Source organism: Podarcis filfolensis (assembly GCF_964270895.1).
Source record: "Podarcis filfolensis genome assembly, chromosome: 1".
In the NCBI taxonomy this organism is placed as follows: domain Eukaryota; kingdom Metazoa; phylum Chordata; class Lepidosauria; order Squamata; family Lacertidae; genus Podarcis; species Podarcis filfolensis.
In genome coordinates, this window is record NC_139604.1 from 103914695 (window position 1) to 103941719 (window position 27025).

General features: G+C 42.1%; 1 protein-coding gene across 4 annotated transcripts in view; it reads left to right on the forward strand.

The window, feature by feature from the left end:
• The window catches only part of MIPOL1 (mirror-image polydactyly 1), a 187970-nt gene that overhangs the window by 119808 nt on the left and 41137 nt on the right, over positions 1-27025 (forward strand). For all 4 annotated transcript variants that reach the window (XM_083616858.1, XM_083616859.1, XM_083616860.1 and 1 more), the window contains one exon: positions 12444-12538. In XM_083616858.1, coding sequence (XP_083472984.1) covers positions 12444-12538 — 95 coding nt within the window. The remainder of the gene's footprint in view (positions 1-12443; positions 12539-27025) is intronic.

Genomic DNA, 27025 nt, shown 5'->3' on the forward strand with positions numbered 1-27025 from the left:
GTGTGGGCTGCTCGGGCTGGCTTTTTTATTTGTTTGCTTGCCCTGTAATGTCTCTTAATTGATATTGTCCCTCTTAATGAACAGAGACTTGATTATTGTCAAGCTTCTCTACTTAAAAGCTGGCTGAACAGGCTTTTTATGGTGATTCTACCCAAGACATAAGGAAGGAAGGACATGAAAGGGTGAATATTCAGCCTGCCTTAATCCTTGTTTTCAGTAAGATGGTGTCTTTAATGTGAACTAATTAGTGGATAGACTTAAATTCCTGTAGACTTGTCCTTTGTTGGGTTGTGATGCACAGCTTTGCTTACATAAGAGAATCAAAATTTCTATTTTACATTGCTTTCTTTTTTCTAACGCATCTTAATGAGTTTTAATAACAAAATATTTGGAATAACGTCAAGAATCAATATATAAACAACCACATGATCATCTATGTTAATATTATTTCAGATATTCTGACTTATTTTCAAGCATATTGTTATCCCACACATAAGGAAATCTGAATGATACATTGAACACCCAAAATGTCATGACTAAAAGACATTTCAAGTGGAAGTTAGTAACAGACAAATAATGTTAAAAACTGAAAACTAAGGAAAGTGCTGGTGTATTCTGACATGCACATCAGTATGTATATCCTAAAAGTGGGGACACCTCTGTTTTTGACATTCATAACATTCATCTTTAGGTTTAACAGCATTCATGTGTGAATGTCAACTTTATCAGATTTTCAGTATTGACTGTTACCTGGATATGAGGTTATTTTAAAATTTTAAGCAGTAGAAAAAATACATATTTCCATCATTTGCTTATTTGGAAAATTGTATCCTGTGTTGTAACATTTATCAACTTGATGTCAGAAATTTCAGATTATTTCCACTTTTGGTATATGTCAAAAATATGTCTTAAAATAAGCAAGTTAAATAAGCAGTTGGTTGTTTATGGGGCTGAACCAAATGCGCTGAGATGAAAAGACATATTTGCTCATTTCCCTAGAATATATTGCTTTTATTTCATATTGTATGACTTGTGAATTCTCACACACATACAACTTAAGGCTATTCCAAATCATGGTAAAATATAATAAAGAGAAATATGACACGGCAAGCCCTCTATAGGCATTTGAAGAATATATATTTACCACAGAAAGGAAGGGGATGTAAAGTGGTATGTTTTACTGGGGTGTTAATGCACTACAAGAGTAGGCAAACATTTAAGACACTCAGGACACTTCATCAGAGTTTTGTTAAACTCAAACTGAATCTTGTTGCACAAGCATAATAAAATTCAGTATTAGAGGTAATATTTCTTACTTTGGATCTCACTTTTTCTGGATCAACACAGAAGCAGCTAGAACAAACCATCCTTATAAGTTTATAGTTGATGCACACATGCCGCCACGTTGAGAGAATTTTGAGGCCTGCTGGAGCAGCAAATACATGTTTAGGTAGAATGCAATATGCTAACTGCTGCACCAGTGTAACATTATAAACCTTCCAAGAAGGTATGCCAGCACAAATATTTAGGATGGGGGAATCTGAAACTTAAATTGAACATATATGTAGTAACTGTGCTTTTGTTATTGAAACTCCCCAACCAAGCTTTACTGCATTTATCACCTGTATTATTTATAGGAGATAATTACTGCAAAACAGCTGGCTGTTGGTTTTAGTGAGCATCAGTTGTTCTCCTGTCCCAGCTGTGAGCTAATAAGGACAGTCAACACATCTGTTTCAACAGCTGGTAATTAACAAAAGCCTAATTGCTGCAACTCTTTTAACATCCAGTCTGTGAAAAGAGGAAAGATGTGGAAGAATATTATTGACTTTGTGTTCTGCACTTTCTGTGACCAGTTTCTTTCTTACTTACTTTTTCTTTCCCCTTCCTTTCTCCCTTCCTTTTACTTTGAACACCAAGGCCTTTGTCTGATGCATTGAATGGCAGGAGAACACAATATGGTAATCCAGAGCTTAAGATTTTCGGATCTTTGTTGGTGTTTCTTATTGCAACATTTCTTTGCTACGTTGCAAGATAAAATGGATCAAAAGCATTTGCGGAGTTCCGCGTAACAGCCAAAATCCGTAGCAATCTAACCCAAAGCGATAGGAGTCACAGAAGTTGCAGCCTCCGAAAGAAGTCGCTGTGTGCTCACCTCTTGATGCAACTTTTGTACATTTGAACCTCGTCATTAACAGGATTTGGTGATCGTGTGAATAATTTTTCTTCCTCAGCTAAGCACGTCAGGCAACATCATATCTAAAAACAAAATAAATATAAATAAATAAAATCACTGCTGCTTTATAGGCAATTGGCAGGGCCTGTTTTGCGGCTGACAACTGTCAAATCTAATTGCATCCTGGCGTTGCACAGAGGAGCTGTGTGCTCAACATAGCTGTCAACATTTCCCTTTTTTTAAGGGAAATTCCCTTATTCCAAATAGGATTCCTCGCAAGAAAAGGGAAAAGTTGACATCTGTGGTGCTCAAGGGCTAGTCAACTGAGGCTTAAAGGGGATGTGAAAACCTCTGAGATTTTGGGTGTCAATACATGAGGGGAGCATTTTTTCACTCCAATTTCCTTTCTTTTTAGCTATTTTTCGCCACTGGACATTACATCCTGGTGGTTCACCTATCCTTGGGGGGGTGGGTTATGTGTTTTCCACTTTAAAGATCAGGTTTGCAGCATTGGAGTGCTTTTTAATCCAATTCTGTCTTAGTGTGTTCAAATGGCATTGGTGGCATGAAGTATCTTTTGCCACACACAAAAAACCATCCAAAAAACATTGAAAGGAAGTCTTCAGTAAGTGCTGGAAGTTCAACAGGAAGGGGGCCCTCTCCTGGATAGAGAAGCTCAGCTCCTGTGGGCCACATCCTGATAACATACCAGTTAGACTGCTGTGCTTTAATGTGTTATATATGGGACTGTCTTTGAAGACTTCCATTTGGCCATTGTTGACCAAGCGCCATTCAGAGCACAGTGTAATATCCAGCTACAGTGGCGTAGCGTGGGGGGTGCAGGGGGGGCGGGCCGCACCGGGCGCAACATCTGGGGTTAGGGCAAATCCATGGGTTAGGGGGCACAAATCCACGGGTTAGGGGGCGCAAATCCACGGGTTAGGGGGCGCAAATTACTTGCCTTGCCCCGGGTGCTGACAACCCACGCTACGCCACTGTCCAGCTATGTTATACTCAGAATAAGCCCATTGGATGGAGCTAAGCAACTTAAGCCCATCCATTTCAGTGAATCTACCATGATTTTCAATTGGTCTACTCATGCACAGGTTATGGTTGGATATCATCCGTATGTTGCCCTTTCTTATAAAACTGCACTGGCTTCTGCTTCCAAGCCCAAGTCAAAGTGCTGGATCCTTAATTGTTTTTAAACACTGCATGGATTCAGTAATGTATAGAGATAAAAATAATTAGTAGCAGCAGTGTCAGAGGTGGGTTATGGGGTGTAGAGCCTTGGGAGCGCCACAGGGGGCATCACAACAATCATGTAGAATGGAAGATGGGGGGCACCACATTTTGTCATCGCACAGGGCACCACTAAAATTTGAGACCCCAAGGTCCTCCACTGGTGGTATTTTATTTAAAATTATTCTATCCCACCATTCCTCCATAGAGCCTAAGACAGTAAACAACAAAGATAATACCACAACAATTAACAAACATCCCTTAAAGCTTAATTGTAAACAGTGACAAAATGCTCTTTATTTATGGGGTATATTGCTTCTATAGGGACCCGGGTGGCGCTGTGGTCTAAACCACAGAGCCTAGACCTTGCCAATCAGAAGGTCGGCGGTTTGAATCCCTGCAACGGGGTGAGCTCCCGTTGCTCCATCCCTGCTCCTGCCCACCTAGCAGTTCGAAAGCACGTCAAGTGCAAGTAGATAAATAGGTACCGCTCCGGCAGGAAGGTAAATGGCGTTTCCGTGCGCTGCTGTGGGTCGCCAGAAGCGGCTTAGTCATGCTGGCCACATGACCCGGAAGCTGTACACCGGCTCCCTCAGCCTATAGAGCAAGATGAGCGCCACAACCCCAGAGTTGTCCACGACTGGACCTAACATTCAGGGGTACCTTTACCTTTATTGCTTCTATATATGGAGGTTCTGTTCCTAGCTACAGCAGTTGATGTGCATAGATGTCCTTTATGACATTGTTAGGGATAGATGCATCTGTCCATTTTGTTTACTCCCACTTTCTCATTTTTCCAGTCTTAAGTTTAGTTTTCCACATTTCCACATCAGTCTGTAATTTTTTTAATAATGAAAAAGTCCTCATGAAAACTCATAATAATAATAATAATTTTTTATTTGTATCCCGCCCTCCCTGGCCAAAACCGGGCTCAGAGTGGCTAACAACAGGTATAGAACATCAGCATTGTAGTGTGAATTTCTTCTAATATACACATCTTTCTGATTTTGCCCAATATATACCTTTTTGCAAAGCAACTTGGCCTAATAGAAAGCATTTATTATGCTGTCTTCACAAATATATGCATTCTATTGTAATACATGTATTTATTTATTTCTACCGTATTACCTGTCTGGAGAACTGCATGGAAGAATTCAGATTAGTGCAGATTTTGAAGGATGGCTGTGCCTTGGCTTGCATATTTGGTCTCAACATGTGTGAAGTAGTAGGTTTACCTATCATTGTGAACTGAATCGATCCCCCCCCCATGGTTCCAATAGGGCAGGATTTCCCCACCAACAGAGGGGAGAGGGGCAGAACCAGGCAGGGTTAGGTGGAAGAACACCTCTGCCCCATCCAAACCCCCTTCAGCACAGCAAATTGGGGGAAATCAATGGGACCCAAGACAGTCATTACTATACTAAGTACCCATTGATCTAGTATTTCATTGGGTACGGGTATTGAAATTGTGCAAATCATCAGTAATTTCCCACACTTAAGCTACAAAGAAAGTAAAGACTATATTATAGATTATTTATTCTTCCATTTTATTGACTGGGCAGAATTATGAAATAATTTTCATGGACTCGCAATATTGCAATTCAATCTGGTAAATTGTTTAATACTTTCATTTTGTTTTTGCCAGAAATACGCTCATTCTTTGCTATTCAAAATGACTTGATTAAACTTGCTGGAATAACATTTCGGTTGGCAAATATCTCTGTACAGTCAGTTATCCAATTGTCTTTTCGTTATGTTGAAAGGTAGAGAGGAAACAGGACCCAAGTGCTTGCCATTCACTGAATGGAGATTGCCTAACCTTCAAAACATTTCTGGCGTGACAGGTTCACTTCAGCAGGTGTTCAGGAGCTGAACTGTAAGGTAGTCACAGTGACAGCAGATGAGATCCTTTGAACAAACAAAAACAAAAGTATTGGCAAAGATTCCAAATGCAGAAGGGCATTGGCATGTAGGGGAAAGTTTACAGTTCAATTTTAACAGACTGCGGGTTTGCACACGGTAGTTTGGTTTGCAGCGGCTGATATTTGCTCTCATTGGCATCTTTCGAGATCATTGCAAAAAAGTGGTTAAAAGCAGGGGTAAATCTGGCAAAATCGTTGCTAAGTGATCATAAGGATTTTTGCTCTAATAGGGAGCCGTCATGTGTGTGCTCAAGACAAAAACAAAACATCCATTTATTTTAACAGAGCAAGATTTTACAACCTTAGATGTTGCATTCCTATGAATTCACAATTCTCCTTTTTCTTCGTATTTGTTTATTTATTTCCTTGCTTGACACACCACCTTTCCATTAGCATGCTCAAGGCAGCTAACAGAATCAACGCTGTGCAAAACAGTTGCCGCATGTCATTTCAGAATGGCTGGGAACAGAGTTAGGCATCTTTTTGTGACATGTTAAAATAATCTGATAGATAATATGAGAGCTGCCTCCTGCTGGCAAATGATTGTGCTGGGTGGCCAAAGCAAGAGTGGCAAATGGCAGACTAGCAATAATGGCAGGGATGTTGTTTGCCTGGTTGGCTCTTGGTCTGATCTAAAAGAGCTCTTGTTTCCGTTGGTAAATTGGAGGCTAGTATGTTCAGTAGCAGGGACGCGGGTGGTGCTGTGGGTAAAACCTCAGCGCCTAGGACTTGCCGATCGCATGGTCGGCGGTTCGAATCCCCGCGGCGGGGTGAGCTCCCGTCGTTCGGTCCCAGCTCCTGCCCACCTAGCAGTTCGAAAGCACACCTAAGTGCAAGTAGATAAATAGGTACCGCTTTATAAGCGGGAAGGTAAATGGCGTTTCCGTGTGCTGCTCTGGTGCCGGTTCGCCGGAGCAGCTTCGTCACGCTGGCCACGTGACCCGGAAGTGTCTGCGGACAGCGCTGGCTCCCGGCCTTTAGAGTGAGATGAGCGCACAACCCTAGAGTCTGTCAACACTGGCCCGTACGGGCAGGGGTACCTTTACCTTTACTTTATGTTCAGTAGCTAATATCTAAAATGTCCCTAACATAATTAAATTGCTGGCTGTCAAAAAAAAAAAGGGGGGGGAGTGGAGGGTTTTCCCAGTGCTCTCCATGCTCCTGTATTTGCTGCAAGCTTTGGAAGTTACTTTTGTAAGAAGTTGAGTGCTAAGTCATGAGCCATTTGCATGACTTGATTATGTATCATCCAGAGGAAACAGATGCATACAATGGACTTCTATCAGAATATTAATATTTCCTACTTGAGCAACAACATTTGTGGCAAGGAAAAATTATTGATTGCTTAAGGCTGCTCTTCTAACCCCACTTACATGAGAGTAAGCTCCATTGAATTCAATAAGACTTACTTCTGCGGAGACATGGATAGGAGTGCACCGAATATTATAGGGGAGCCCTCTCCTTTTGAGCAACAGGTCTGGCCTTCCTTTATGGCAGACACAGAAACCAAGTTTGCTGGCAGAGAAGCAAGCGAGTGATCCATCCCTCTTCTGCCAGTCCGGTCACTTGGCTGCATGGAATTCCTTGTTGCTTATGGCAACCAGGTGAGTTGTTAAATACAAAGCTGAGCAGTATCAGAAGACACTGCCCCCCCTCCAATATGAAAATTCTGAATCATGAGAATGCAGTGGTTCATTCCTGAACCAGACATTACAATTTGGAGACGAACTGTACCCAAGTATGCCTAAGCAGATCCTGTGAATAAAAATCATAATGTTGAAAGGAGAACGTATTTACTTTTGACGTTAAAGCACACTTCTTTTCATCTTCAAGCCAGCATAATCTACTACAGTGGTACCTTGGGTTAAGAACTTAATTTGTTCTGGAGGTCCATTCTTAACCTGAAACTGTTCTTAACCTGAGGTACCACTTTAGCTAATGGGGCCTCCCGCTGCTGCTGCACCACTGCATTGCGATTTCTGTTCTCATCCTGAAGCAAAGTTCTTAACCCGAGGTACTATTTCTGGGTAAGTGGAGTCTGTAACCAGAAGCATCTGTAACCCGAGGTACCACTGTAGTTAAGTTTGCCCTGGGATGTTCCATTTTCTGCGTTTAGCCAAAACCTCTCTCTCTGTCCTAGGAGATGCCACTATCTCTCAGACACCCTCTTCAGTGTGCATTCCTTGATTGCCCATCATCACCAGTGCTTTTAATTCAGGAAGAATAAAGAAGAAGCCAAGGGGGAAAGTGGTGCCAAGGAAACACTGCCTCTAAGCAGGACCAAAAAGAAATATGATTTTTTTATTTTAAAAAATGCATTGTATGCAACAGTAGTTATATTCAATGTGGGCTAAGGCTACATTCATATCACAGAGCTGTAGTTTATTAAGAGTGCTGGGAGCTGTTAGAAAAAAGAAAGTGTCCCAGCTAAAGAAGATTGGCAAGTTAAATTAACGGAATACGCTGAAATGGCAAAACTGACAGTAAGATTAAGAGAAAGAGATGACAACGAATTTAAGGAAGAATGGAAGGACTTTACAGCATATCTACATAAGCAATGTACACAGGTTAATACATTGGCAGGGTTTTGAGAATACTTGTAATTTTATTATGACTGGACAATAAGTAATTCAAATGGTTTAAACTTTATAATGGACATGTAGTACATTGATATACAATGGAATCAAGGAAGGGAATAGGGTGGAGTCAATCTGTTTTGTTTTGTTTTGTTTTTGTTTTTATTGTTGTTTGCTTTGTTTTAGTTATGGAAAATTAATAAAATGTTATGGGGGGGGGGAAAGAGTGCTGAGAGCTCTTAAGAGATCCCTATTCTGCTCCCAGAGCTATAAGTCCCAGGATCAACAATCAACCCCTCTCTACAGGGAACTCTGGGGATTGTAGTTCTGGAAGGGGAAGCACCCTTTACATCTGCAGGTGTGGCAGCAGATATGCTGGACCGTTGTTTTGCCTTGATAATGGCCTGGATGAGAGCCAATAAACTGAAGCTCAATCCAGATAAGACTGAGGCACTGTTAGTGGGTGGTTCCCTAGACCTTACGGATGGGGGAGGTGCCTGTTCTTGATGGCATTATACTCCCTCTGATGGACTAGGTACATACCTTGGGGGTAGTTCTGGATCCATTGTTGTTGCTTGAGGCTCAGGTAGCCTCTATCCCTCTAAAACCTCCATTTTCAGCTCAAAAATCAAAACTGCAGAATATCTGGTGCATTCCTAATACTGGACCTAGGGAAGAGATTATGGGGACAAAGTAGTTTTCAAACATTTGCCATAAGCAAATTAGAAGTAAGCAGCACATAAGCGGCACACAAAACACTACCAAACCATTCTACATTCTAAATCTTATATTAATAATCCAAAAATTGAGAGAACAAGGATTATTGGATTATTAATATAAGATTTAGAACGTAGAATGGTTTGGTAGTGTTTTGTGTGCCGCTTATGTGCTGCTTACTTCATACTGGTCTACTACAAGAATTGGCAGCATAGGTTCATTTCTTCAGTATAAGCAAATTAGAAAGCAATTGGGGTGGTGGTTGTCCTTGTTGTCGTTGTTGTTGTTGTTGTTGTTGTTGTTGTTGTTTTGCCAAGGAGAGGCAGCAGTGTTACAAGAACGACAGTAGATTAGATTAAATGTAGAACAAAGGTTTCTAACTGAAAGTTTTAAGTCATAGAAACTTGTCAACGAACTTTTAAAAGAAGGCCTTAGATAAACAGTTGTCAGAGCTGCTTAAGGTATAATGATTCCTGTCTTAGTGTGGTAGGGGTTGAACTGGATAATCCTTGAGATTCTTTCCAGCACTGCAATTCTAGGCAAACAACATTGTTCTTTAGCTTTCCTAAAATACCATATCCATTAAAATCTTTCTTAGTAGACTACTGCATATTGCTGTCACATTTCAAAGTTCCAAATGACATTCAAAGTATTCCCACTGAAATCAATGGACATGACTTGATTAAGTTGATTACTTTTGATGGGCGTCCTCTGCGCATGACATCACCAAAAAGATCTCGGTTGATGCAGAATTTGCCTGTAGTCTCATATACCTGTTGCCCTGGAATTACAGAAGCACAGGGGGAAAGCACCTTGCCCCACGCCACTGGCCAAAAGAATTATCAACTGCTATTCAAGCAAGAACACCAGTCAGGAAAGATCAACCTGGCTCAAACTGGGTATAAATCATTATACATCATCACTTTGTTTTGGCCTTGATAAACTGATCTCTCGCTTCTGCCTTTTTCTCTCACTCCCCCTTTCTTGTGTGTCTTGTCTTTTTTAGTTTCGTAAGCCTAATGGCAGGGCCTTTCTCTGTCTCTCTTTTTATTGACAAGAGACAAAAAGGGAGGTTAAAAATCTGGCATAGAAATACATGGCAAATGAGAGAATGGTATTTGCTAGCCAGCTATTTTATTGCAGTGCAAACTTCCCAGATAAGATTTAAGAACATAATAATAGCCTGCTGGATCAGGTCAACGGCCCATATCGTCCAGCATCCTGTTCTCTCTGTGGCCAACCAGATGCCTGTGATAACCCAGGAAACAGGACATGAGCACAAGAGCACTCTCCCCTTCTGTGGTTTCCAGCAACTGGTGCTTGGAAGCATTGTGGAAGCATTGCTGTCTCCACCTATGGAGGTAGACCGTAGCCATCATGGCTAGTAACCATTGATAGTCTTCTCCTCCAGCTCATTGAAATGCTAAACTGAAAGGAAGTGGGGGCGCGCAAGATTGTGCTCCATATGATAACAATAAATATCCAGCCCTAGATATCAGGAATAAGCCAGCTTCGTAACATCTAATTTTCTATATGCATGGATTTTTATGATGCTGGTTTATTTGTATTTCTATGTGTCCCCCTCTCCATCTGAGATGCTACAACCAAGACACAGGTTTACCACCTTAGTGAGGATTGGGCTTCTGTCACAGGTAGCAGGCACCTAAATCCCAGATTGGAATGTTTGCTATTGTCTCTGCCTTACCAGAATTCGGCTTCCATCCTACACATTATACTCAGGAGATTAACTGCAAGCCTAGTATTATTATTATTTTCCTCTTTCTCAGGGACTGATTGCCTTGAATCCATTTACGTCAATTCTCCCTTCTCTTATGTTGCAATAAACTAGAAGCTAATCTTGTGAAGTAGTACCAGACTAGTATGGGTTTAAGTGAAAGGAGAATCCAGACCTACATCTCCTGACCTTTATCCTAAAAGGATATCAGGTGTGATACCTCTCTAAAGAATCGAACTGGTAATCTCTTGGTGAGTGGGTGTGTCTGCTACAAACATTTCCTTCCAATCTACGTTTCAATTGCAGTTCACAGTACGCTGAAAATTGTCAAGGATGTTAATTATTGGCCTCTTGGAACAACCCACCTACTTTGATTCAGGCATGTTTTCCCCAATATTTAAGAAGATTGGTTCACAAACGGTACAGTATAATTATAAAAAATAGCTTGGTTTAGCTAACATTCTTTTGTGGTTTTATATCTGTGAGCCTAAAAGGTTCAACACATAAATGGCTCAACCTGCAAATGGAATTTTAACTGCTTAATTCCAGGAATCAACTGTTTGCCTGTTCATGGAAGCAGAGTAAATGCCATTGTGCACATTTAACAGAGGAAGCAAGCACCTTGAGTTTTAGAGCAAATTCCTTGGCCAGGCGTGCATTGTTACCTCATCCTCTGCTTAGTATGGTGTTGTTTCAGAGCTGCAAGGCTGGCTCAGTACATTTTGCTGTCTGGGGGTGAAGGATAAGATGGTGCCCTGTAGAAAAGCTGACTAGGCTGGTAGCTGAATCATACTTCAACAGAGGAGATGAGGTAGAGGCCTGCCATATCTGAGGCACAGGGAGACAGGCTGCATGGCACATAACTCTGTCCTCACCTACTGCCTATAGCAACAGCTCACTCTACCTAACAGTAGGGCTATCCTAGCAAAATTATTGTGAGATATTGCATCTGGTCAGCTTTTCCTTGCAGTACTCTTCTATCAGGAATACATTCTGTGGGATTGGATAAGGTAAATGCCTGAAAGAGTGCTGTGCGAAAAGGAACCCACAGATACAATGATTTAGCCATGGTATTTTTTGCATTCTTCACAACCAGACAGGACACAAGAATGCTCTAGGCGAGATTGCCTTTGAAAAATGTTTGGACACTTCGGTTGTTATAGAATGAGGCTTCCAGGTTGTTGAGTGGAATAAGCTTGGAGCTTATTGTATTAAATTTACAGCAGCTACATTGGTTCTGTTTGGCTTTGGGGCCCAATTCATGTAATGGTAACCTAGAGACTGGATTACTGCAACGTGGTCTGTGTGGGGCTGCCCTTGGGCCTCGTTCAAAAACTCCCATCTGATGCAGAACTCAGTGAGCTAGGCTGCTAATAGCCTACAGCAGGCATGGCCAAACTTGGCCCTCCAGCTGTTTTGGGACTACAATTCCCATCATCCCTGACCACTGGTCCGATTAGCTAGGGATTATGGGAGTTGTAGTCCCAAAACATCTGGCATCCGACACCTCCGCTACAACATTTGCACTGACTGCCCAGCTTTTCCCGAGATCTCTTTGCTAGATTATATTTAAAAAAGAATAGTTAGAATGAATTGTTGAGGACAACAGCTCAATTAACAACTATTTATTGGTTGGATTTATATTCCTCATTCCTGCTAATGCATCCAAGGTGGTCTACTAGTCAATATGCTTATATGCCACCTCTGCAGTATGCCTCTGTATATCCATTGCTGGGAGCACCAGCAGGAAACTGCCATTGCAATCATGTCCCGTTTGTGAGCTTCTCAGGTACATTTTATTGGCCACTGTTGGAAACAGTAAGCTAGACTAGATAGGCCTTTAGTGTGATCCAGCAGGCCTCTAAATTGAATCCTGCAGGCACTTACCTGAAAGGCACTTACCTGAATAAGCCCCAGTGAACTCAGTGGGACTTACATACAAGTAAGCATGCATAGGGTTGCTCTTCAAGGCATTTGCATGGAATACTGCCAACTTTTATGTATAAAGTAATATATTTTTGTTATTTTGGGAAAAACAAGGAAGGGGGGAAATTAAACTGGCTTTCTCTTTGTAGGGAAAATTGATGGCTATGCAACAAGAAAGAGAGGCAGCTGTTCAACAATATAAAGAACTAGAAGAAGAGCTCCAGACCCTTCGCATTTATTACAGGTAATGTAATTTATATTACTGAAAAAGCAATGTCCAATGAAATGTAATTTTTTCCCTATTGTGTTATTATTCCTAGGACTACAAAAAGCGAGAAAAGGGTCAGAGTAATAATATCCCTGAATTCAGTTTCTCAGATGCATATTTTAGGGAGAAACTATATAGGACAAGAAAAAAATGTTTCAAAGTTACAAGCCAAGAAACAAGTCAGGCAGCTCAAAGGTGCTGGTCACGGCATCTGATGTCACTGGGGCAGGCCTCTCCCCTACAAACCCAACTGGCCCTTCCCCACTATCCAGATCAGTGCCTCCCCAATTCTGCACTCTTGTCCTTTTCTTGCTTCCCCTATGACCAGCCCTGGCAAGATGTTTCCATTGGGCTCATGAAGCTCACTGATGTGGGAGGAGGCTGACCTCCACTGGAGGAGAGGAACCCTTGACCTGAGGGTGTTCACAACTGTTGTAGCATGAAAGTTCAAAGCCATTTCAATGAGGAAAGATTTCTTATAATCACACAATGGTTCCTTGAGCATTTTTTTTATCCAGAGACTGCTGTTTTCCATTTGATTCTTCTTCTTTTTATTCCTTTAAAAAAAACAACGCCATGGGGTTACCCCCCAAAATAATAAAAACCTATTTAATCTAAAGAAGGAAAAAGTGGGGGTGGAGAGAAACAGAAAGGAATCTACCTCAGGCTCATGAGCCAAGAAAAAGTTGGCTGGGAATGAAGACAGGCAAGTTCTTTCTTTGTGTTGTGACTCAGGACATGGTGCCATTCAGCCTGATTCAATACCTGAAAATCATTCCTGAAACAAAACTTTGCATGACAGTTAGGAGTTACAATGTTGCCAGTTAAACTGTTCTAATTTTCTAACCACTGTATTCCTGAGGTGGTGATTAATGCAAATCATAAAAACCCTGAGTGTTGTGCAAAGGCTGGGTCGGTACTGGAAAAAATTCATTCTCCTATGTAATAATTTAAAAAAACGTTTACCGAAGTGAAGTGCAGTTGTGCCTTGGAAGTCGGAACGGAATCTGTTCCAGAAGTTGACTTCCAAAACGTTCGGAAACCAAAGCACATCTTCCGATTGGCTGCAGGAAGCTCTTGCATCCAATCGGAAGCCGCGGAAGTCCTGTTGGACGTTCAGCTTCCAAAAATAGTTTGCAAACCGGAACAGTCACTTTGGGGTTTGCGCCGTTCGAGAACCAAAACGTTTGAGAACTAAGCTTTTTATGGATCCCTGCAGGTTGCAAAGTTTCACTGTATCCTTTGTAGCTAGTGGCTCCAGCACCTGAGATCAGCGGATCTCCCTCATGCCCAAATCTGTAAAGAAATACTCACATTCCAACTGCATATATTCTAGAACTGTGGAGGATACTCAGGGTGGAGGCTCTTAAATTTTATTTTATTTTTAAGGGGAAAAAACAGCCTGTAAGTGGCCTCATTATTCAAGACCTTTGACCAGATCTATGCCCTTAAAAAGAGGCTTGATAAACAGGTTAGTTTATCTGATTGATAATTGTCCAGGCAGGAGCCTTCCCAGACCAGTAGATGCCAAGAGTAAAAAACAACAACCGAAAACCAAATATATCCTGCTTCCTCCTTTCACCTTTCGGTCTCTTTCAGCACCTCCTGTATTCACTTACTTAAAATTTGCCAAGTCACTTCCTCTTCCTGCTGCACTATGGGACATAAATTCTAACTCCTTCCCATACCCAGTCCTTTCACTCAGTCCACTTCCTCTTCTCTATTTTCTACCATTAAACATCCAATGAATCCCAAGTTCTTTAAGTCCCTGTTTCCCCGGGGTCTCCAGTCCCAAGCGGCTTGAGCTTTTACACACCTGTCAGCTTTGCTGAATCATCATTGCCTCTCTAATGGCCAATCTACACATGATTGCATTCATTATTCTTCTTTAAAAGTGTGCTTAATGCTGGCTGGCCCCCTCCCATTTTATTAAGGAAAATGAGCTTTGCAATGACATTTTGGCACTGCTTTCCCAATCTAGACTGGTACTTTGCACTGGCCCCCTCCCCACCCCATCTTCTTTTTTCCCTGGAAGATGCTGCTTTCTAGCGGCGTTTCCGTGCGCTGCTCTGGTTCGCCAGAAGCGGCTTAGTCATGCTGGCCACATGACCCGGAAGCTGTACGCCGGCTCCCTCGGCCAATAAAGCGAGATGAGCGCCGCAACCCCAGAGTCGTCCGCGACTGGACCTAATGGTCAGGAGTACCTTTACTTTTTAATGCTGCTCTAATAATATTTGCCCCTAATATTCAAGTTGGGAAAGGAAAACATTTCTCCCTCGGCCAATAAAGCGAAATGAGCGCCGCAACCCCAGAGTCGTCCGCGACTGGACCTAATGGTCAGGAGTACCTTTACTTTTTAATGCTGCTCTAATAATATTTGCCCCTAATATTCAAGTTGGGAAAGGAAAACATTTCTCCCTCGGCCAATAAAGTGAGATGAGCGCCGCAACCCCAGAGTCGTCCGCGACTGGACCTAATGGTCAGGGGTACCTTTACTTTTTAACGCTGCTCTAATAACATTTGCCCCTAATATTCAAGTTGGGAAAGGAAAACATTTAAAACATCACAGAATTTCCTTTCTCAGCATGTGGTCTCTTTGCTTTCTCTCCCAGAACTCAAGGGCCACCACTGAAAACCGAACCAGACCTGTGACTGTGAGGGTAGCTGGGAACTGGCTTTCCAAAATCTGGGGGGGGGGGAGTGTTCTCTTGAAGAAGAAAGGACACGCTTCATCATAGGGTTTGGGGGTTTTATTTTAAAAGTGTAAATAGCAAAGGTCTAGAAGGACCTCCAAGTCATATGTTAAGATTTATCCAATCACATTTTTCAGAAGATTCAGTGCCCTTCTGACATAAAAAGCCTGGACACCTAAAACTTCCATCATGTTGCCTTTCACAGGTAACATTTTCACTGTGTGCAAAAAGTACCCATTAGCAAGGGGAGAGATGTCCAGGGACGTCATCATTTATTATTTGTGAAGTGCTTAGTGTGTACTTAATATAAATAAAAATGCACATCAATCCCTAACTGCAGGCCCTCCAGTCTAATAAGAGGGATATAAGAGAAGGAGGGAGTAGAACTATAAATTACTGCGATGACAGGAACCAATAATGGCAGTAACAGTTTCCTGGTATTTCTTAATTTGTTAAACAGATAGGGTGGTATCCAATTGTGCCCTTCTGCTGACAGAAGGCTGCTTGGTCCAATGGAGGCTTCTGTTGGTGGGAAAGGGAAGGGAGTTTTTTTCCCCTTCCTTCTGCGGCCCCCCTGTGCCTCCCGTTAACTTTCCTCAAGTGGGTTGGAGGACCCTTTGAGAAAACATGGTAGATGATGCAGAAAACTGAGGGAGAAAGGGTGAATCTGAGAAAATCACCTTCTCCTCCCCTTTTGGTTCCACTGGATCAAAGAGCCTTCCGTTGGGACACAAATCAATACAACTCATGGACTTCGTATTGTTTTATGTTTTTTGAAGTGATAGAAATGTGTTTCTGTAGAACCATTTTTATCCTGCCTTACAGCCTTAAGATTTCTAAGGCAGCTTGCAAAATAAAACATGGAAAACAATCGTAATAAAATGTGTCAAATCATTCCCAGTTAAATAGTACGATTGCAGAAGAGTCAGTATCAATATAGAAAAGTTGATAATACCACTAGAGGAGGTCAAGTTTTAATATGGTGCCTAAACACAAATGGTTTGGGTATGGTGAAGAAGCCAAGTAAAGTGTTGTGCTAAAGTCCTAATGAGCCAGTGTGGTGTAGTGGTTAAGAGCAGTAGACTTGTAATCTGGTGAACTGGGTTCGCTTCTCCGCTCCTCCACATGCAGCTGCTGAGTGACTTTGGGCTATTCACACTACTCTGAAGTATCTCAGCCTCATTCACCTCACAGAGTGTTTATTGTGGGGGAGAAAGGGAAAGGAGATTGTTAGCCTCTTTGAGACTCCTTAGGGTAGTGATAAAGCGGGATATCAAATCCAAACTTTTCTTCTTCTTCTTCTGAATTGCCTTTCATTACCTGTTGTACTACGAGTTGTAGCCAGTCTTAGGGTACACTCTAAAACCCCACCCACTGCTGGCATCCCAGACCCTTATGGCAGCCCCAGCAGAAGGTGGAGGGCAGGATGCAGTGATTGGGTCCGGATCAAGCCTGATTCTACTGTGCAACAGCAGTGTGACTGGCTTAGCATTCAGCAGATCCTGGGCTACCTCAGTCCTGATCCCAGTGCCCCATTTTGAGGATTTCAGCTGTCTGGTGTGGTGTAAAGCCCACCAAGGTGCCGCCTAGTCACATGTTCAGGAGTTGGCAGGAGGCCAGCTGAGCGGAGAGGTGCCTCTGCGCAACCCAGCTCTGTTGGGGGTTGGATTATTCTGTTAGTCATACCTACAGTAGACTCCTTTGAAATGAATGGGTCTACTCTTCAGTATAGCCAAGTCTGGATGAAACACTATGACCCCCCCCCCCCCCGTTATTACCAGCAAGAAAAAAAATATATCTTGTTGTTGTCTCTTATGTAATTTTTTTTGTTTTCACATGCAGATCTGACATTTCCATGTGCCAAGCAAGACCTGCTTTAAAGAAAGTATTTTAAATAGAATTGTGTGGGAAGGGGCGGGGAGTAACGGTGAAGGGAAGGCAGACAGGAAGGTGTTTTTATTCCTGTCGGGTTTTGAATGTTTGTTTTTCTGTTAGTGAGATTGGTTAGGGCAGAATTCGAAATTCTAAGAGGAATTTCTAAGAGGAATGTGGGGTTCCAAACCCTGTGCTTCTTTTGTAATGCTAATGGAGAGATTGGAGGTCATACTAACAAGAGTGAATTGGCAGGAGGGTTTGTAACTCTTCCTCTACCCACTGATTCTCTCTTGTGAATGCTTGTCCTCCACCCTGCGCTGGGACCCCAAACTGAATTTTTCCATGCCCGGGTTGAGCACCGCTTCCTCTCGTGAATCTTCCCCTAAACCTGCCAAAATCCTTGGTGAGTTTTGGTCTGCAGACCTGAGAGTAAGTTTCATTGAAATTGGTGGGACCTCTAAATAGATATGAATAGGACTGCACTGTAAGGCACTTGAGTGGATTTAGGGCTGGGTGGAAATATGAAAGGTTCTTCCTTCTTCACAGCTAGGGATTGATTGAACTGACTGACTTTTGAGACCCTTCCCATTTCATATGCCAGGATGGGGAGCCTGCGGCCCTCCAGGTATTGTTGGACTGCATACAGTGGTACCTCTGGTTGCGTACTTAATTCGTTCTGGAGGTCAATTCTTAACCTGAAACTGTTCTTAACCTGAAGCACCACTTTAGCTAATGGGGCCTCCAGCTGCTGCTGCGCCACCGCTGCACAATTTCTGTTCTCATCCTGAAGCAAAGTTCTTAACCCGAGGTAATATTTCTGGGTTAGCAGAGTCTGTAACCTGAAGCATATGTAACCAGAAGCGTGTGTAACCCGAGGTACCACTGTATCGCATAACCTCTGAGCTGTGAAAATTGGAGTCCAGTGACATCTAGAAGGCTACAGGTTTCCTACCCCTCAATGCCAAGCTTTATTCCAAAAGATAAGAAAGGGTCTAGTGCACTTTTGGGCTTTCCTTAGAGAGAAAATCTTACCATCTCATCTTCAAGACATTAAAATGTTTCAACAGATATACCAATAGTTGGTATTATCACATTTAATTAATTATAAAGAAGTTATTGTATTTGGCTCCTGTAAATGGGTATTAAAGAATAATCTTGTGTTATGGGAACTCACCACATAGCACGCCAAGAGGTCATAAGGTCTGCATTTTCCTGCCATTAGAACTAGGAAAACATTTAAATATTTATTTAGTAATTAACACTGACAATTGAGTAGCAATCAGTGTACAGTGGTACCTCGGGTTAAGAACTTAATTCATTCTGGAGGTCCGTTCTCAACCTGAAACTGTTCTTAACCTGAGGTACCACTTTAGCTAATGGGGCCTCCCGCTACGACCGTGAAATTTCTGTTCTCATCCTGAAGCAAAGTTCTTAACCCGAGGTCCTATTTCTGGGTTAGCGGAGTTTGTAACCTGAAGCGTCTGTAACCTGAAGCATCTGTAACCCAAGGTACCACTGTATATATAATATATATATATATATAATCTCCAAATTGTAATGTCTGGATCAGGAATGAACCATTGCATTCTCATGATTTAGAGTTTAGCAGATTTGAAATTTGTTAGTGTACCTCATAAATTATTTGTGTTACGTTAAGTTGTGTGATCAATTAATGCATTTTGCCACATCATTATTTTACCGCTAGTATTAATTATTTTACCATTGCAGGAATGGTGCATCATCCGCAACACTGATTTGTGAATGTACACAAATTTAGCTGCATTTAACTTTGGATGTAATTGTCATTGTCTCTACATTTCTTTCTCCCTCGCCCCAATCATGTATATCTGACAGCTTACATTTCATGCAGCTGATGAAGTCAACTCGAATTCACAAATTCACAAACCATGATAAATTTGTTAGTCTTTAAGGTACTGCAGGTCTCGTTGCTTATGTATATATGATAGATGGTTGTTTTTTCCTGTTTCCCCTGGTTGGGGAATTTGTTTTCAACTTCAAGTTGTGGGGTAGGAACCTCAGATTTGCTCATATTGGTTTATATGTGGTATTTCATTTACTTGCACCAGAAAAAGCTTCTTTAAGTTCTTTTTAGCCTGTTCTTTGAGAGGATAATCGTATGAAAGAAGAGCAGTGTTTCGAAGCAGACCAGTGTGAAGTCACAATAGGTTGCCCACTGTTACAAGATAGAATATAACAATAGTATCTCAAAAGCTTATCTATGTTTAACCACTAGTCGTATTAAAGCTAATGATGTTGTAGATAATACAAGTAATCTTATCAGATCTTTAGGTTTCCAGGGCGGAGCTCAGTGACCCCGGGCTTTTACTGAATGGCCTCTCTAAGATGTTACGTTTCACAGGATTTTAGTGACCATAGCCAGATTTACAAAATTATAAAGAAGAAAGCATTTGCTCTACATACAACTTCTTGCAGATGGTACACAGAAACAGGGGTGATGGGGAGAGCGCAGGATTAGCATAGCATCATATCTGACAACATTGGATGCCATTTTTCCACTTGTATGTCTGTTTTGTGTTGCAAGCTGGGAAACTATAATCAGTTGCGGCTTCTTATTACCTGTGTTTGTAGCAGTTTGGTATATAAAATCACGAGACAGGACAATTTACCTGCTGGTTTCATGCCAACCCCCCTACAGAGAAATGTCCTGGGTGTAAGAATTTTTGAAATGAGTGACTCTGAATAGCTTGCGAACCAGCTTCAAAATATGGTGGCCAAAGTGTGGAATCATCAGTACCAGGAAGTGATGGTAGTGGCTGGTGAGAATCCAGGATCTGTGCCATATATGCTTAGACCACTGAAACTGACACGGGGACAAACAGAAGAAGACACCTTCACCCCGGTATGGCTCCCCTTTATCACATACACAGCCCAACAGGACAACGACAGTAATCCACCAACAGCATACAAATCAATATGGCTAACCTGATCCAAAACACCCACCCACCTCACTCACACACGAAAACAAAGATCACCACAGCCAATCACAAACAAACAATCACACCCTAGGCCAACCCCAACCTCTCTCACCACCAAAGGAACACAAGTGAACAACACAAGCACGCTGACACCAAACTCTACATACATTAAGCATAATAGAAACACCGCTACCCGACCCCACCCCCATCCATCTCCCCTCCCTCCACCCCCTTTCTTTTTTTCTTTCTTTTTTCTTCTCTCCCTAATGCCTCATCAAATGAAACAGATTTGTAAAAATGTTACATGGAAGAGAAAAAAAATACGAGGCATTACACTTACACTGTAAAACAAGAAAACCCTTAATAAAATATTTTAAAAAATTAAAAAAAAATATGCTTAGACCATACATCCTGCATTATGGCAGTTAGGCCTATTGAACTCAGTGGGATTTGCTTCTGAGGAGATACCCATACATGTGTGCTGTTAAGAGATAGAAAGGTTTTTAAGTGATTGGTTGTTTAAAGGAGTTAATTAAACGAATGCCAGGAATTCTGGTGTCGGAAGATTCTGTTATTTACATAAATCAGAAACAGGGAAACTTGCCACAGTTGTGCAAAATCCAAGTTGTATTATGCAACCGTTTTCTTAATTGAATTGTGGTTCATGACTTTTATAATCCTAAGAAGCACCCACGGTACAGGAAGTGGGCAGGAACGGAGAGGCGTCGAGTTCCAGAAACATTCCCCCCCCCCACTCGCACTCATCACTGAGCTTAAAAATACCAGCACAGCATGATGGGAATACCAGAAAAACACTGCTCTCTGCATGCATGCTAAGGCTGCCACCCTAAACGTGCTTTAGGAGCAAGTTGGCACCATTGTACTTGGTGGGCTTTGCAAGCTGCTTTGCTTGCATATCTCAGGTCAGGCTTCGTGTCAGCCTGCTAAAGTTGTTTTTAAAAAAAAGTTTCTTTCAGCAGCAGGTTTGCTCACTTTTCAAGCAGTCCAAACCCTCAAACGAGGTTTTTTGTTGTTGTTTTTCAGACTGAGGGGAGTTTAAGCCTAGGGTTTTAGTGGAGAACTAGTGAAAGGGGGCCTTGCTTCTGTGTGCATGCATCTGCTTCACTCCCACCCCCCTGTCCCAACCTCTTTTTCTCTTTTCAGGGAGTTAGCTTTTTTTGTCCTACAACTTTTAAAGTATGTGGATGTGTTTTAACTGCCTCGAAATTCTCCAAACCTGTCATGGCCGACTGCTAGTGAATATACAAATAAAAGAAACTACCTTAAAATAACATTAGCATTTTGACATATGCCCACAGAAGCCAAGCAAGTCAGAGTGATCCCATTAGCTCAATGTGATCCCATTAGTTGAATTGTTCCGTCTGCCTCCTTTCATCTAAGGAGCAGTTCTCACATTCCATTTGTCAGTACTTGATGAGGCAAGCTGCTGACATTCTTCTCCTCCATAGTATATTCTCTTGTTCTAATATCTTAGCTCCCTTCTTTCTCCCACATCCCAGATCTCGCCATTAAGGTACTCTTGTGTGCCCTACATCTAAATTTGATAAACCGATGTTAATAGTTTACCATTTTAGCACACGATGCTGATTCCATGTCTATCCCAGAACTTTTAACAATCTCAGAAAGTGTGTGGCTTTGACAGGGGACTTATTTCAGCCCAAAAACAAAACTTGAGTTGACAAGGGTTACTTCCTTTACCCCTTTACATGTTTCCTCTTTGAAAAAGCCATGCCTGTACTAAAGATTCACCTTCCCAGGAGTACACAGAGAGTGTCAGAAGCTTTTTGGGTATTGCTCGGTGCCTTAAAGATTTGAGACACAGGTCCATGGTGTAAATCTGCATAAAATTTGCATATGCTGATTTATATGCATAGATGCAAACTTGCGGCAGATCTTCAGAAGTAAAGCCACCCTGTAAGCAAACTTTTATTTATTTATTTTTAAGTGGGGGTGAAAGACAGGAAATCTAGGGCCCCATTCAAATGAGCAGGGGGTTCTGTCCCTCTGGGCCACCCCTTAACAATGCCCCAGAGGCCAAGCAGCTTACGAAAAGGTCATGACCCAGAAAGTTCTTCCTGAATAGTGGATCCTAACATCCTCCCCTTCAATTCCATACCAAAGCATTAGTTTACCTTCAGCACACAAACAGCTATGCTGCATTCAGCGGAAGTGTTTACATTGGGAACCATGCAGTGATAACATTCAGAGTAAATAAACTGATATTGTGACCAATGAAATTATGTTAAAACTTGAACTGGCAGGGAGCAAATAGCACCCCAAAACAAAAATTTAAATATGTATTTTTAGGCTTGATAGCTAAGAAGTGATGGTCCCCTTAGTGATGGCCATTAATCTTTCACCCAACAATGGCAAAACAATAGGTCGTTTTACTTCAGGTAAACCGGAATTCTTTTCTTTTTCTTTCAAAATGTACAGTGGTACCTTGGGTTAAGTACTTAATTCGTTCCAGAGGTCCGTTCTTAACCTGAAACTGTTCTTAACCTGAAGGCACCACTTTAGCTAATGGGGCCTCCCGCTGCTGCCACACTGCCAGAGCACAATTTCTGTTCTCATCCTGAAGCAAAGTTCTTAACCCAAGGTAATATTTCTGGGTTAGCGGAGTCTGTAACATGAAGCGTATGTAACCTGAAGTGTATGTAACCCAAGGTACCACTGTATTTATCTGGTCCAGTAAGATAAAATGGATTTTTTGCAGGCAGTTACTTGATTCCAATAGGTGTCATATAGGGAATACTGTTAAGATTTAGTAATTATTGAGAGCTTTAATTCCAAGACATGTTGTTAGCTTTAAAATATATCACTGTGAAGTCTTAGCATATTGTGGTATTTACCCAAGTGGCAAATAAACAGGTTTTCCAGTTAGACGACAATTTATACACAACACAGGAATGTTAAGATATATATTCTGGACTTGTGGGTGTTGAGCATGCTGCTTTATGGAAGCGAGCAACTTACACCTGCCAGGAGAAATACCTCGATGCCTTTCACATGTGCTGTGAACATCACATGGTAGGACAGAGTCTCAAACAAAAATGTGTTCTCCCAAGCCCATATTCCCAGCTTGTTTGCACTTGAGTCCCAGCGACATCTGCGCTGGATTGGTCATGTACACAGAATGGAAGATGGCAAGATCCACAAGGACGTGCTGTACAGGGAACTGGCTTCAAGTCCTAGGACTGTTGGCAGACCAACTCTGCATTACGAAGATGCCTGCAAACATGGCATGAAGGATGGCAACATTAACCCTGCTGTGTGGGAATCCCTTGCAGACAATTGCAGTGCCTGGAGACAGATAGTCAAGTCATGTATCCACAGCAGTGACCAGACGAGGAATGACCACTGGAAGGAGCGCAGAGAGAAGAAAAGCCGTGGTGCATCTGTAGCAGCGAAACCGACACCACCTTCTGCCTCAGCTGCAACAAAACATGTCTCTCTTGTATCCTTCTCTACAGCCACAGGTGGCACTGTAACTCTCCAATGGTTTGTGTTAAGTTGTGGGTGAACATATCAGACGACACAGCGATTCTTCAAACAGCTCTTGTTTATTCACAGGCCAGAACAGAACTGAACTGAAGGGTTCAGCCAGCCTGCTTATATAGCGCTCCACTAGAACGCAACAGTAACCATTTTCTGTAACTATCCAATCACTGAACGTCACTTTCGATCCCTTATTTGCATATGTGGACCTGAGTGAAAACTATCTACAGTATCCCCCTGCTGGCCAGGGTGAGAACTTCAGTACATAACAGTTTGACTTTCCCTCCGAAAGCACTCTTCCGTTTTCTCCTGACAGTGTCTCAACTGAGCATCCTCCCCATCACACGTATAACCTTTTACTGTGGATCCTACATCCATATGAGAAGACCCTCCTCACTCGCCTTTGTGTTGTCTGTTTGTAGCAATGAGTCGAAAAGAAACCCAGGCGGGGAATGGGACTTAACAGTGTGATCATATACATATCTACTCAGAAGTCACATTCAGTCAGACTTAATTGCCAGATAAGCGCATATGAGATTGCAGCCTGAGAAGGTAAGTCACTGTCCTTACCTGGTCCAGCACAAGACATTCTGCTCTCTGAGGTGAAAGGCACATTCCAAGTACAGAATGTAACCCGACTGCCAGCTGAATCTTACTTCAGCACTGGTGGCATGAACAGTGCTCTCCACTGCACCAGAGGACAGTAGGCTAGCTTAAGGGGTGCAGACAGACCACATGACACGCACAGCTCTATCCTCTCAACATCTTGCCTCAACTCCCTTCCTGCCTCACAATTACCAGACCTGCTCTTCAGGCTCCAGATTGAGCCATCTCTTGATTAGAGAAAACTTTCAATTTATGCTCTTGTTTTTCTATGTCTTTTCCATGATATACAGCCAGCCCCTGTGTTTTATTGGTTGTTTTAGTCCCATGGTCTCAGCCCTGAACATGGGGAAAATGCCATTCTCTTGACACAGTGGTCCAGGGTGGCTGAGGTTCAGAGACATCCCTGGTCTTTGATGTCTTCCAAGATTCATTTTAAGTAGCCTATGATGTAAAGCATAGGTGCTGCTTGGTCAGCTATTTTCATAAATGGACCAAGCCCAAGGAAGCTAGAGTCAGAACCTGGATACTGATTATTGCTTTATATCCATGTGTGTATGTGCGTGTGTTTGTACATTGTTGTTTTCTTTTGAGCCAAGAACTGTGTAGCAACATTTGGAGAAGCGTGAAGTCCAAAAGATGATGACATTCTGAACCATGTATTGTTCTGGAAGGTGCGGATTAGATCACTTCACTTAAGAATGCAGACCAAATGACATTTTCTTCTATCCCTTGGAAGTTTATAATAATAATAAATTAAAAGGTCATTGCAGCTGGAGAGGGAAAGACTCACCTGACCAGTGAGAGGGGCTTATATAAGATGCAGCATTCCAAGCCTAAACTGCTCTGACTCCTTTTCTCACGTTTCTGCCTCCAGTAAAAAAAGGGGGAGCTCTCAGGGAACCCTGAAATATAAATGTGGGGGTTAATTCCTTGGCTTAGTTGGTGAACACATTTCGACAAAAGTACAAAGAAGAACTTTCAGAGTTGTCATGTCATAAAAAGGCACGAAGAGAATCCTGCTGGATCAAGCCAAAATGCATCTAGTCCAGAATTCTGTTTTTAACTGGGGCCAACAAGTTGTCATCCCAAAACTTGGAACAGTCCTCCCCTGTTTTTTGTCCTATCAGGTTTCAAGTGCACTGGCCCTAAACTTGAAAATTGCTGTTAATCACCATGACTGAGAATGCAATCTTACACGTTTATTCCTAAGTAATTTCTCTTGGGAGAAATACGCCACACTGTTTTGATCCGTTGGTGGCAAGCGTTTCTGCTTGACAGATGGAACAATCCCCCTCTCAGCTCCCCATGTGCTGTTTTGGGGGTTCTCCCAAACCACTAGAGTAGATTTGGGGGGGGGAGCCCCATTATGTTAGTGGGAACCACACACTAGATTCTGCTAATGTGCCAGGTTACTTCAATCTAGCCCATTGTATCCAGTGGGGTTTACTCCCTAGTAAGCATGGCTAAGATTGAAGCATTATAGCTTCCAGATGTGTAGTCATGTTAGCATGTAAAAACAACGTGGAGCATCATGGTGACCTGAAGACTAATGAATTGATTATGGACCAGGAATGGGGAACCTGTGACCCTCTAGAAGTTGCCGGATCATAGCTCCCATCATCCCTGCTTTTTGACCATTGTGGCTGGACTGCTGGAGTCTAGTAACATCTGGAGGGCTGCAGGTTCTCAACCCCTGGCATAGGCCTGTGTGACTAGAGTCCAGCCAATGAAATAAACTCTAGTCCACCACAACTTACCATACCATGGTGAATTTGTCAATCTTTAGGATGTTTTGTTGCTACAGGACATTATGCTGTTTTCAGCTGATTACCTGCCCTCCATTAATTTTCCCTGTCCCTTTCCATATCATTTTTGAGTGCTTTGGCAGAAAATCTGTATATAAATGTGGCACGCAAAGTTGCAGCTATACCCTTATTGAGGGAAGGAATCCTACGTGTCTAGAAGTGGGCAGTGCCAAATCTACCAACATTAATGAAGATCTAAGTCAAAGTCCAGCCGTATGTAAACCAGAACATAGTCCTGCAAGTGAGACATGCAACAAAAAGTTATAGCATGGAGTTCTCCTGTTCAGTGCTTCAGTCTGTCTGGATTCTCCATTCCCCTTGCCACCCTGTTTTCTGCCCCCCCCCCCCAATTCACTGGCCATTGAGCAGGGCTGTTTTTCCCCTTAAGATTTGTTTCTTCCCTCCTAAATATTTTTTTTTCTATTTTAAATATTCAGCTTTCCCCAACCTTGCTGATACCTTCCTCTTGTTCATGGGTGTTGCTGTTTTGGTTCTGTAAGCACCGATATATACCTCAGAATACTGAAAATGGGTGAGATGGTTAAAATAAGGAGATGGCTGCAGAGTTAACCTCCCAAAGCACAATGAAAACCATCCTTTAGTTTAAATCATTTGAAAATTCTTGTTTTTTTGATGATAATAATAATAATAATCTCAGAACACTCTTTCATGGTAGTATTACCGGTACTTGATTGGGGCGGGCAGAGCCCTTGTTATAATACTGCCCTTTTTACTCAAGGAATGCTGGGGTAGTGGAATGTCTCTTCGTTGTGTTACTCTTGACACCATCTGCTGTTTTAATGAAAGCAATTTAAACAATAGACAGTATCAAGGACTAATGAAACCAAACATAATTAGCACGAAGTAACTTATAGCACAGCTCAGATTACTTTAGCTATTTATTTGATATGAAAGTAAACTTGATAAAAGGTGACTTTTCCCCCTACGTTTCTCCTCTAGGGGCATCACATGCATTTCTGAATTCTGCTTTTGTCTTCCTGGCAGCCT